We start from the raw sequence: 13,327 nt of genomic DNA on the forward strand, positions 1-13,327 counted from the left end.
ATCATGATGAAAAGCTCAGGCAGAAATGAATCCCTGACGTCTGCTGCACAGTGTGACAGGAAAACGTGAAGTTATAATTTCATTTGAATTTAATTAACAAACATAACACAACATAGACGTCGTCTGCAACATAGAAACACAGAAAATGAGCAAATCTGTTGACTTTTGGAGCAAACTGCACATTTTTTATTTAGTAGAACATTTGGAAATGCATAAACACAGAGGGACATATTAGATTCTTACAAATGACAGAATCCGGTATTAGGTTGTGGTGAGGTCATCAAAAAAGCATTCAGAAGAACTTAATTCAAAAGGCATTAAAAAGGACTTTGTGTCTCTAGTCTCGCTGCTAAAACCCCCATCATCTTTTGAATATAAGGAACAATAACCTACCATGAAAAACTCTATTTATGCTTTCATGACAATTTGTTTTCTCCATTCCTGGATTGAAATCAGCCAATTAGGTTTGGTGGGAAAAACTCAAGAGTCAAAGAGTCAGTCACATCTATGAATTCTGCACTGAACCACGGTGCCCATTAACTGCACACTGAAAGTTTACTTTTAGAAAAAATAATCATCTGTATTCCCTCCCCTCACAGCATAATCTTTAGTGTCGTCATTTTAAAAAATACAAAATGTTTGCATAAATACTATACAACATGACAGATTACAAAACTAAATAGTGATAAATAAATACATATATCAAGACACAAAATAATTTGACCACATGAGACTGCAGTAGTACAGGCTGAACAGGTCTCGGGCTCTAGGGGCTGTCTGCCGGACTGGGGCAGACGGGCGTCCTCTTCATCATGCCCAGGTTGAAGAGGATGGAGTTGAGGTTGATGGCCAGGAAGGCGTGGGTGGGGTCCACAGTCCTGTGCATCTCCTGGACCGTCAGGTGGATGGAGCTCAGCTCAAACAGCCTCTTGTTCTTCCTGAGGCCCAACGGAGAACAGCATCTTTATGTCCTTCTCCACACTGATCGCTCCGCACCGATCCTTAAATCAACAGTTCCCACTGCCAAGAGCTGGCTACATAATCCTCTTTCATCGATGCATAAATCAGCTACACCTCCAGAAATGTAACACAAGACCATCCTTTCGCTAACAGCATAAACATCCAGAAGGATTTATAGAAAATAAAGTATGTTACTCATGCATTTTTAATCCAGAAACTCTGCTGTGATCTTTTATTCTTTGCCGCTGCCAAAATGTCAGTGTTTTGACGAAGTGCTGTTAATTGGCAGACATTGCTTTGGTCCTTTTATACTTTTTTTTTTTTTTCGTTTCAAGAAGAGCAAATGTAATGAAAATAATGCCTTTGGACTCATGAGAGGCACTTAAAAGCTAATGACAACACTGAGGTATTCGTTTTACAAACAAACAAGAGTGCTTGTACTTCCATTTCCCCATGAGGAGAGCTAGTTTTATGGAGCGGTGCCGCTTGGTGCAGGGGGCACCAGAGAAGATGGCTGACACGGAACCAGTAGTGGTGCCAGCCTGGCTCTGGCTTACCTGATTTTGGAGAGCTTCTGCAGGAGAATGCTGGCCTTCTCCACCAACGTGATGTCCAGACGGGGGTTCCGTAGGAGTGCCGCTACGCAGCGGAAGAAGTCCTCCGTGCTGCAAGCCTCCAGGAAGGCGTTTAAAAGCCCTGCGGGCAGAAAGGATGTAGGAGAGCCGCAGGGAGAATTCAGGCGTCACAAACCCACAACTGGGCACAGCGTTAAATATTTAGAAGCACCTCTCAATGGTTTGGACTGACCGCAATAATTTTGATTGGCTCAAAGGAACCACTTGATTGTCAGGGTATGGTAGGATCCACCGAATGTGGAGTTGAGGAAGCTTTGCTCGGAAGTCCCAAGCAGAAACGACTCCTTCCAGTTTTTACAATAAACCACTCTCCGGCTCTGACCTTTCCAACCGAAAATGATCAGATTAAAGTGTTTCTGCTCAAGGGTAGGACCAAAACATCATCCTGGTTTCAACGAAAAGCCTTGATATCAGACACCTTCTCCACTGGAACATCCACATTCGTCCTCAACCATAAGATCTCAATTTCCCTTCCCTTTGCTTGAAATCCAAGAGCACGTTTAACAGCACAAATGTGCTCACAAACCTCAGAGCAGGAGCAGTATTCCCCAAATGGTTCAGCGATACCAAAACCCTGTTTCTAATTCGGCTCGGTTGGTTTTAAGTGAAAAGTTGAGTGAAAGAAGAAAACAGATGTTGATCAGATCCGATGAGAGGTTCAGAATAAAAACAGGGATGATTCGGTTAAGCCTCTAGTTGACACTTTGCAGCTTTCAACCTGTGGAATTGGTCATGCTTCCATTTATGCAAGATGCCTAATCGAGGTTTGGACACAGTTTAATTCAGCACTTTTATAAAGTATACATTTAGTGACGATATGTGTCAACTGCTGGTGGAGCTCAATAATTCATGACACCCAGAACCAATCATTTTCACAACTAATACCTCCATCCCTTTAATGAATATGCAAGGCTACTGAAGAATGTGTTCAGGGTCTGCCTACCCTACATTAAATCTCACTCACTCCACAGCCTAATTACCCCCCAGATGCTGTAATCAGGATGACAGCCATGACATGGCTTCCCCGCAAATTCAATCAGAGTTAAACTGCGCATTCAAACACCCTCTAATGCGCTCCCAAAGCCGCCTCACCCACGCTGTAATAAACGCAGGACTGATGAGCCTCATGCCCGGGGGATCAGTCCTGTAACTGCCGCGGTGAGACTGGCACAGACTGCACAGCTCAGCACAGCCTCTGCACACACACACAAACACACAGCCTCTGCACACACACACACACTCACACACACACACACACACACACACACAGCCTCTGCACACACACACTCACACTCACACACACACACACTCACACACACAGCCTCTGCACACACACTCTCACTCACACACACACACACACACACAGCCTCTGCACTCTCACTCTCACTCTCACTCTCACTCGCACTCGCACTCGCTCGCACGCTCGCACGCACGCACGCACGCACACTCGCACACTCGCAGACTCGCAGACTCGCAGACTCACAGACTCACAGACTCACACACAGCAGACTGCATCACTGAAAGGCGTGCGTGTTCTGCACACACACAGGTGCTGAGAAGGAGACAGAGAGAGACACACAAATATGTGCTCACTCAAACACAAGTGCCCATCAGCACCTGAAAGGTCACAGAGTAGAGGCAGCCTGTAGCCTCGTGGTTAAGGTGCATGACTGGGACCTGGAAGCCCCAGTGTAGCCATGGTAAGATCCAGACCGCTGTTGGGCTCTTGAGCAAGGCCCTTAACCCCGCATTGCAGCAAGAGGGTATTCCCTTCTGTCCAGTCATTGTGCCAACTTTGCTGTTGATTCAGGACAGCGCAGAGAAGCATGCCGTTCTTTTCTGAAGCAGGGAATAAATGGACGAGTGAGCCAAATAAACAAATCTTCCAAACAAATGAAGCCATAGTTGTGAACAACGCCTGATTGAACAACAGTTCCCATCACTATTTCCATGCTTTTGGCCATGATGTTACCTAGTGTGTGATCATCAATGAGCTGTTCTGTGATTGGCTTAGTTTAAGCAGCTATGTACAAGTAAAGAAACGGGGTCACTCAGAAGCAACAGGTTGAAACGGGGAACCAATTTTTTTAAACATACAGGATTACATATTCAAATGTTAATTTTAACAATTCCAACATTTCCTATTTTAGGCCCCAATTTTTAGTATGGTGTCCTGTGCAGCTGTGTGTGCGTGTGTGTGTGTGTGTGTGTGTGTCTGTATGTGTGTGTCTGACCAGTCAATGTGGGAAGCAGATGAGGAAGAGCCATCTGGACAGAGAGATGACTGTAACACGGTGCAGCCAATTCCCCATAAAACAAGAGCCCAGCCCTTTGACAGGGATACGGTGACACCACAACACAGGGAAGGGAACATCCTGCCATTACACGCATCTGCTTTCAACTGTGTGGACCTGCGTTCCTCTGCAGGCCCTGCTGCCTGTGCCCTGACTGTAACACAGGACACTCCAGTCATCCTGTTTGGGCTGTGATGAAGCCTGTCGTATTATGTACCAGTCTCATTAACCATTCCATAAAAATGCATTTTCAGAATTTGTAAATAAGGTTGTAAATGAGTCAGTGCATTTTCTGAATTTGGACCCACTGCCTGTTGTGCAAGTGCGTCTTTAGAGCAAATCGAACGTGTGGCTGTGCCTTTGCTGTATTTAGAGCAAATCGAACATGTGTGGCTGTGCCTTTGCTGTATTTAGAGCAAATCGAAAATGTGTGGCTGTGCCTTTGCTGTATTTAGAGCAAATCGAACATGTGTGGCTGTGCCTTTGCTGTATTTAGAGCAAATCGAACGTGTGGCTGTGCCTTTGCTGCGTTTGGACTCACGGGATTCGGTGGCCATCTGTAGCAGGATGTCGATGGAGAGCCCCAGCAGGCTGCGGCCACCCCCGCGCAGGTGCGCCAGGACCACAGGTAACGCCCGGTACCGCAGGAAGAGCTCCCGGCCCTCCTCACTCCGCAGGTCGTCATGGAGACCGTCCAGAGCCTGCGCCAGGACGTCCGCTGCAGAGAGGGAGTCAGAAACTCAACCATGAGGAAGGAGCTGGAGCACCTTCAAACTCCAGTCCTGGAGGGCCGCAGCGTCTGCTGCTTTTTGGGTTCTTTTCAGCACCTGTGGTTCATTCGAGTCGTTGTTTGGCTAATTTACTTAATTGTCAGCTGATTGAAGAGGCCAAGCCTCTAACACCGGGTCAGAATTTACCCCTGCTGGGTGGAGCAGCTAGCTGGACAAAACAGTGGAACAGGGAAGGAAACTGGGTGCTGGGACAACACTAGTTTAGTAAGAGAGCTGATGTGAGCAAGTTTATACTGTATGACCTTTATATAACTGATATTTCCCAGATGTGATGTGAACCGGGCACACCGGCCTCTGGATCGCGAGGGGTCACTGCCCTCCAGCCGAACACATCCCGCCTCCCGTAATCGTTTCAAAATGCCGCACAGATCTGACGGGCCAGTGACAGTGATTGTTTTTATTAGGTGTGACTTTCTGTGAGCTCATTTTAAGACCTTTCGGAATAAAGCAATCGAAACTTAAATGGGAGCCATTATGTGTAATTTTGAAGGCAGAGCCGCCCTTATTCATCCATTGCATGGAATTTCATATTCTGTCAATCGTGTGGGATGAATCAGCCAGATGTCAAGTGGAATCACATGGCCAAAGTGCTTACAGCAGGAGAGAGTTAATTTAGGGGCTGCGGGGTCAAACCCCAGGTGGTAGATTGCCTTAGCTTTTATCTGCACCACCAGGAAATGCCTCACTGTACAAACTGGAGGACAATCTGCTATACAATATACACATCTATACATATACTGTAAGCACACCGGTAACATGGCCTGAGTCATCTACGAAGCAAATAACAGTTCAACAGTATAGTATCACTTATACAAGATGGCTTCAATTTGCATTATCATTGACGTTTATGTCCTGTCATTTGCCTGATTATTATACATGTATGATGTAATCAGCCTTTGTTAAGGACCGGGAGACAGCCAGTGGCGGATGGGCTCAGAGTCAGGTTGTGACCGAGGCCTCTCCTCATTAGCAGCCAGGGAGATTTCCCTTGCAACTGTAGCCCCAGGCCCGGTCTCAGGGGATCCAGCGATCTCAGTAAAGCTTCTCTGTACCCTTTGTAAAATGTGCTGCACAAATATAATGAAACCGATGAACAGTGTTCCACACCAGCCCTATGGCAGATTAACGGTGCTTAAAAAGTACAACACTGCCCTCTACTGTAGACACGGGCAAAATTATTAAATTATTTCGCTCAAAATGCCGACCATGAAACAGCTGTTGCAAACCACCTTTGGCTCAGTCAATCAAGAGATTAAAAGATGACAGCATGCACTACAACTCACTCGATACTTTTTTTTTGGAACTAGCTGAAATACTATTGTCCCTTTCACATCGATGAAATATCTGAAGAGACCAGATGACAAAATGACAACTACTATTTCTGTCATCAGCCTGGTTTTTCTGTTGTCAGTTTTCTGCAGGGTTGATTAGCCTCTTAGCGGGCGTGCGTCTCTCTGTACATTCACTCAAATGGCATCCTGCTCTGAAATCTGAGTTTGCGGTTTGCTGCATGTTGTTATGTGCTGGCTCCAGGAGGACGCGGGCGGTGAATATATCAGTTTTTCCGTCACAAAGACAGACAATACACCACAACGAGCAGGAGCTGAAGAGGCATCGCCAGGTAAGACACCAGCATGTGCTGATGTCTATGGGCAGTCAGGCTATCAGACAATCATTGACTGTAAAGGACTTGGATATGATGACTTTAATTGGTCCAATTACTTTTGGTCCCCTAAAATTGGGGGGGCCATTTCTGAAAAGAGCTGTACTTCCTACACGGTTCACCCAATATGGATGTAAACATTTTTAAATCAATGCTGAAAGTTTGCACTTTAACCACTGTTCCTTTGCTGGAGTACAGAGCGAAAACTGTCCAAATACTGCAGAATGTATGCCGTGTAGGCTGTAGTGGTACCCTGGCTGATGGTGCTGAGGATGATCAGTGTGGACAGGAAGCGGGTGTGCAGACAGGGGCTTTTGAAGAGTGGCGACCCCTTGTTCCTGGTGGAGGGAGGGGCATCGAGACCGGCCCCCTGGGGGCCCGACCCACGGTACACCTCCTCCCCGAGCCTGCGCATGGTTGAGGTGAGGGTGAGCTGCTGCAAAACACGAAAGAAACAACATCAGGCCTGTTAAAGACGGGCGGATAACAGAAGTGCCATTACCTGATGTATTAGCATAAGAGTACCAGGCCTGGCTAATGACATAGTAAAGTATAGAGCCAACATCACAAGGGCAGTCAGGTAACTATGCCAACCCCGAGCCAAAATATGAAACCTGAATACATTTAAATCACATCCCAAACAGAAAAGTAAAACACAAAAAATAGCATAACCTAAAATAACTTCTATTTAAATATGTACATATAAATCACACATACATTCATACACTCACACACACACATACATACCTGGGGGCTGTTGTCCAGCTGCTTCAGAGACAGGTAGATGAATTTAAGCAGGGGGATCAGCAGCCCCTTGTCCACTGTGGGGACGAGCTGCAGTTGTTCTGTCAACATGGGCAGCACCTGCACACACCGTTCACCAGGGACACCATGGAGACAACGGTGAAAATGCAACAGGAGAGAAACGTGCGCATTTCAAAAGGATTTCAAATATGGGTGAGCTGAATTCAATTAAACCACAGCACGACAAAAGTGAAAAAAGAAAAAAACTGCACTGTTTGGACAAGACGCACTGAAGTTAATACACAACCTAAAATGCACTGTTAGAATTCTTTTCATCTAATGAAGATAAAAATAATAATCTCTCCAGCGATATTTTTTAAGCAGAAGACACAGTGTGTGGATTGTGGTGTGTTTAGCTGGAGTTTAAATCCCAGGTTTAAACCCGGAAACCACAGGACTGCATTACAACGGGAACAGCTACAAACATCTGAAAAAGAAAGATTAGCTGGCCTAGTTTTAATGCTGTTTTGTGGGCTAGGGATTTGAACCCGAGGTTTAAACTCCAGCCAAGCATGCTGCAGTTGACCCTGTAGGTTTAGCGTCTGGGGCTGAGACCGTTTCCACAGGAGCTCTGATGTCGATAAAGGTTTGTCAAAAGGAGTTTCCAGCAGCAGTGTATTAAGTGGAAAAGCCCAGGGTTGAATGTGGATTGAACGTGGCTACGTTTGGCACGCGGCACAGTGAAATCTCCGGCCCACCTTGGAGCACCTCTCCTGCACGGAGCCCGCGTACGGGGGCACAGCCTGCAGCACGCCCTGGCCCGGCCCGTCCCCCTGTCCTGAGCCCAGGTGGCAGTCTGTGACCCAGTCCAGCAGCAGAACCAGCAGCCTCACCCCACCGGGGCTCGAGGAGGCCTGCGGAGGGATCCAAACAATCACATAATTACAATGATGGCAACACCAAGATCAGAAACCTGTGACATATGAAATATGAAACATGCTTTTTATGTTTGTTTGTGGACATACAGTATATTCAACACAAAACAACAAAATTATAAACAAGCATATCCACAATCATCAAAATGGCGGCAAATAAGAAATATTAGGGTATTGGTAACAGCCAGGTGGTCGGCAGAGGGAGGGTGACATGGCGTTTACCATCAGCCCAGAGCAAGCAGCATTATTGGGTTTGAGTAAAAAGAGCACCTTGCTGGGTTTAGCGGGCAGCGAGGCCTTGTCCTGTTTGGAGGGTTTCGTCTCCAGGGCTTTGGACATCACGCTATCTCGGCCTTTGTGCGCCATTGAGTACTCATACTTTCTCTGAAACAGACATGGTGGATTTCGCCGAGGACTGTACATTCCAGGCAGACCTTACACGAATACATATGGTGATGCACCTCAAGACTATCCTATCTAGGTATTGTACAAAAAGTGCTGACACTTTATGCACTTTTACCTTGCGTAGCCAGTCAATAATCCTAATGCTCTAACAAACTCCAAGCTCTAACGTGCAGCAATGAATTGCAAAACTGTCCCCAAGTATGAAGTATAAACTATAAAGTAAACCGCTTCAGCAGCTAGCATTCGATGAAAAACATTTCAATAAAAACACATTTGCATTTTGATGCGTGAGTGTAATATCAAGGCATTTGTTTGTTTCAGGCTAAAAAGAAAGCTTTTACTGCAGCTCTTCTCCCAGGAGGTGAGTGATGTTCACAGATCATTTAATCTGTGGGTTTCTCACCTGCAGGTTCTCCAGACGGGCCTGCACCTTCCTGGACTGGCTCTCCAGCTTCTTGTTCTGCTCGGTGACATCATTTAGCTGCACACAGAACATTCTTTGTTGGCTGAGAAAGCGTTTTGCTTCAGAGCAAGAAGTTACAATCAAGTGCCAGAAAAGCACCTCCTGGTGGTCTAAAGTGATATGGCAAGTGGCCACGGAGAAAAATCTAGAGATTGTATTATGGATTGGATCAATGCTTATTTACTGAATGACTAACTGCTTCGTGATGCGTACACTGAATCCTAACCCACAAATAAATAGAAGCAGGGAACTGTGTTGAAACAGATGAGGATGAACTATAAATCAAATATGCTTTTGCATGTATATTTAGATATGCAAATGTTGTACTTCAAAATCCCAGAACAAAAAACCTTGCCTGATTTCTCATGGTGTCGTTTAATTCTTTGATGCTGTCAAAGCTAGCTTTGATCCTCCGGTTCTCTCTGGCCTTCTCTTTGAGAGTCTCACTCAGCTGATGGACCTCCTGCTGATACTGCTGCAAAAGCAAAACAGCATTAAATATGCCATCTCTCACTCTCTCACTCTCTCACTCTCTCACTCTCTCACTCTCTCACTCTCTCACTCTCTCACTCTCTCACTCACTCACTCACTCACTCACTCACTCACTCACTCACTCACTCACTCTCTCACTCTCTCACTCACTCTCTCACTCACTCACTCACACACTCACACACTCACACACTCACACACTCACACACTCACACACTCACACACTCACACACTCACTCACGACTGCACACACACACACACACACACACACACACACACACACGCACACAGACACACTCACACAGACACACACAAACACTCACACACTCTCACACACTCTCACACTTACACAGACACACACACACTCTCTCTCTCACACACACACACAACTGCACTCACTCACACACTCACACAACACAATACAACACACACACACACACAACACAAAACACACACACACAAACACACACAACAAATTCCCACTGGCATTTATCAAGCAAAGACCACTGAGACCATTTGTCTCGTTTCATTTAATTTCTATACATTAAATGTAAAGTTAGCAAAGGGACCGGCGTTCTCACCCTGCATGGAAAAGATACACACAGAAACCTATGGAAGAAACAGGTGCCGCGAGTAAATCAACACAATGTGATGATAACCCATCAGGTAGTGACCAAAAAAAGGAAAAGAGAAGAAGGGAAAGGTGTGAAAAGGAAATTGTAGATTGCCGCATTGAGGGGTCAGGGAATACATTTTCATTTTCCTGCACATTGGCTCAAATGTACGGAAGTTAGTTGAAGGCACTGAAAGCCGTGATTTGGAACGTATGCTCTCACCTCCTGCAGCCCCCGCACGTGGTCGTGCGCCTCCTCCTCTGCTCCCCGGATCTTCTGCAGAGCCTGGCGGGGGCGGAGCAGCAGTGCCTCCCTCTCACGCAGTCGCTCCTCCCACTCCTGCAGCTGCACAGACCACTGCTGCTGGTGCGTCCGCTCGGCCTGGGCAGCGCAGAGACAGGCCTGACTACAGAGCTGCACAGCGCAGACACAGGGAACACAGGCCTGACTACAGAGCTGCACAGCGCAGACACAGGGAACACAGGCCTGACTATAGAGCTGCACAGCGCAGACACAGGGAGCACAGGCCTGACTACAGAGCTACACAACGCATACACAGGGACCACAGGCCTGACTACAGAGCTGCACAGCGCATACACAGGGAACGCAGGCCTTACACCAGAGCTGCACAGCCCTGCATCTGAGGCAGATCGACTGTGTGAACCAGACCGATCCCACCAAGCAGAACAAGACCGCTACAGCACCTCCGCACTGCACACAGTCTACAGAATTAACCCACCCTTCCACTCATGTGAGCTACAAGAATAATTTGCGGTGGAAAGTCCAGGTTCAGAAAGTGAAAGTCCACCCTGGCATGTTGTTCCAATTACCTGGATTTGCAAATTTATCACAATTCTTCATCCAGGAGGTTCAATTCAGTGAATCAGTATATTCAGCCGAGTTCATGGGTGGAAGAAACACGTGGTGAGACTTTTCATGTAATGCATATTGAATCAGTAAATGCCCACGTCACTGAGAAGCAGCAGCAGGTCTGGCCGTAAGGTGGTCACAGCCTGTGAGCCTGTGTCACCTACCTGCAGTTTCTCATAGATGTGCACCATCTCCTGGAACACCTGGCTGATGTTTGCAGCGGACGGGGAGCTGTTTTGCGGAGAGGGCCGTCTCTGCTTCCTTTCAGCGGGGGCCGTGCCGGCCGTGCCGTCCGTGCCACAAGACCCCGAGCCCTTCGCGAGGCAGGAGGGCAGGGTCACATCTGCAGTAATGAAACCAGCATGAAAACTAATAATACGAAATATAATGACAATGATAACAAGCTTTTGCTTTCTTCTGGCTATAGAAAGTCCAACGGTCCCACAGTGATCTGAGAGTCCGTGTGACAGATGCATGAAGAGCAGAAACAGCAGCCGGACCTGACTCTGTGTTTATGTTGTTCTGCGTGTCAGGCGTGGAACCAGCTCCCTCCGCGCTGTATCCATCCTCATCCTCACTGAGAAACAGGCCGTGCTTCCAGTCACCCACACGGTCCAGCCTGGGGAACATGCACAGGGCACACATGCAGATCCAGCCAAATGCTTTCACATTGGCAAAGGTGGAAAACCAGCTCAACTTTTCAATACTGCCATGATGAGTACAAATGTTTAAAGTTATCAACGGTGCAAAGCCTGCTAAACATTTTGATGCTAGGTAGCACTGAAATCCACATGTTCTGACTACACTGATCAGGCTCATAAACAATGGAAGCAAGGGAGAGAGCAGTTGGAGTCAAGGCCACAGATCTCAGGGTTTCTGGAAGACTACCGATGTGCATCATGGGAACCTACCTCTCAGGAAGGTTTGTGACTGCTTGAAACAGCTCCTGTAAGGCTTTGTCGTAGTGTCTCCTGTGATGGTCAATGGAGCCATACAGTGGAGACACCACTGTCCTTGGAATCCTGGCATCTAGAGGAAAGTTAACAATAAGAACATTGCTTCAGGAGAACTGCACACAAGTATAAAATCTAAACATACATCCATTTGTACGGTCAAACATTAGATATTAGGGATTACACATACAGATTTTTGATGCATTCACTCCCTCTGCAGTAACATTTACCTAGCCACTTGCGGACTAATTAAAATCACATTTGAATCCAAAATTAAATCAATATTACATAAACTGTTTATTAGACAAAGCAGGAGACAATTGCTCCCCCTGGAGCAACAATGAGCAAGTGCTATCTTTAACGTTACTTTCATGACTCACCATAACATTTCATGTAGTCAAGTGGATCACTTTCTCCAGATCGATCTACGTTCTCTTTGGACACCTACAATTTAAATGGACTTTTAACATCAGTAGAGCAACATCTACCATCATCATTAGCTAACTAGAACTGTATTGCATTAGCTAGCTAGTTATTCATTCACGCATTCATTCACTCGTTGTGAAGTGGCTAATTCATTTACCACACATTTCAGTATTGCTTACTCAACCGAAATATGGTTCAGATTTACATAGAAACGCAGAAAAAAAAAGTTAACGTTGCGGCTACAGCGACACAGTGTAGGCTGTAGCTAACGTTAACGTTACTGACGTTTCCAGAGAAACGACATGGAAGCTAACCCTCCTATTCAACGGTTTTGAGCTGACAATGACAAGTGCTATCTGGTTAGCAACTAGCTACAAAAGTCATACATTTGCTTGCCTTCTAGAAACAATGTAAACAACTAATATATTAGTTGGCAACGTTTTCACTCTGTCTCTTTTCTTATTAGCTAACATGAGCTAGCTTTTGGTTGAAAGTTAGCTGATGTTTGGTGTTCGGTTCACTTTCAGACCACGGCAGTTTACCAGATTTCTCCGGTTTAGGTATTTCTTCTTTAACAATTCCACTGTAAAGTCGATGGAGGTCTCTGACGACTCACTGCTCATCTTGGAACGTCAGTTAGTTAGCTCCCAGAAAACTTGCTAGAGAGATACATTTCCAACTTTATAATCACGGAACGATTTGAAATTTCGTGCAGCCAAGATGACCCGGAAGAAATACCGCGCAACACTGGACTGCACGACGCATGTTCTAAGCGCATGCCTGGCATTGAAAGCGATTAAACGAACTCGTTCGACTAGAGCGGTGAAAAAAGCCATGTTTCACAACGTTTTATGGTGATTGCAAACTCCAGACACTCCAGGGTCTTCGTGTCTTCAGGATTTGGGTTAGTTTGAGCGTGCAGCCAATTTTGGCTTTGGATACCTCTGCTCTCTCCGAGTTGAGATCCCCGATATATGGCTGTCACTGGATACTGTACACTTCGAGGACTTTTACTGTAATTATTCATTTAGAGGACGCTTAGGGAGAGTGATATGTACTCTGTGTATTCCTTATGCATCTCTTAA

The 13,327-nt window shown here is 46.1% G+C and overlaps 1 protein-coding gene across 2 annotated transcripts; it reads right to left on the bottom strand.

Moving 5' to 3' along the window:
• Nucleotides 1-163: 163 nt before the first annotated feature.
• Nucleotides 164-12,972, bottom strand: LOC133116168 (coiled-coil domain-containing protein 138-like). 2 transcript variants are annotated; one of them, XM_061225443.1, is made up of 15 exons: nt 12,785-12,972; nt 12,197-12,260; nt 11,775-11,892; nt 11,364-11,482; nt 11,028-11,206; nt 10,216-10,374; nt 9,246-9,362; nt 8,831-8,908; nt 8,293-8,406; nt 7,846-8,001; nt 7,091-7,207; nt 6,596-6,779; nt 4,431-4,607; nt 1,518-1,656; nt 164-938 (listed from the first exon to the last, which is right to left on the bottom strand). In XM_061225443.1, the coding sequence occupies exons 1-15, from the start codon at nt 12,863-12,865 to the stop codon at nt 767-769; spliced, it is 1,974 nt and encodes a 657-aa protein (XP_061081427.1). In that variant the 5' UTR covers nt 12,866-12,972; the 3' UTR covers nt 164-766. The 2 variants fall into 2 exon arrangements, with proteins under 2 accessions (XP_061081427.1, XP_061081426.1); XM_061225442.1 differs by having other exon boundaries at nt 9,246-9,365.
• Nucleotides 12,973-13,327: the final 355 nt, after the last annotated feature.

Source organism: Conger conger, chromosome 17 (assembly GCF_963514075.1).
Source record: "Conger conger chromosome 17, fConCon1.1, whole genome shotgun sequence".
Lineage (NCBI taxonomy): Eukaryota > Metazoa > Chordata > Actinopteri > Anguilliformes > Congridae > Conger > Conger conger.

What these genes read in the sequence shown, in the direction of transcription:
- LOC133116168 (XM_061225442.1), bottom strand. Translation starts at nt 12,865, where the DNA reads ATGAGCAGTGAGTCGTCAGAGACCTCCATCGACTTTACAGTGGAATTG. An exon ending in ACCTAAACCGGAGAAATCTG is followed by an intron (nt 12,261 to 12,784) that starts GTAAACTGCCGT and finishes TTTAAATTGTAG; the next exon opens with GTGTCCAAAGAGAACGTAGA. An exon ending in ACAGATGGCCACCGAATCCC is followed by an intron (nt 1,657 to 4,430) that starts GTGAGTCCAAAC and finishes TTCTGCCCGCAG; the next exon opens with GGCTTTTAAACGCCTTCCTG.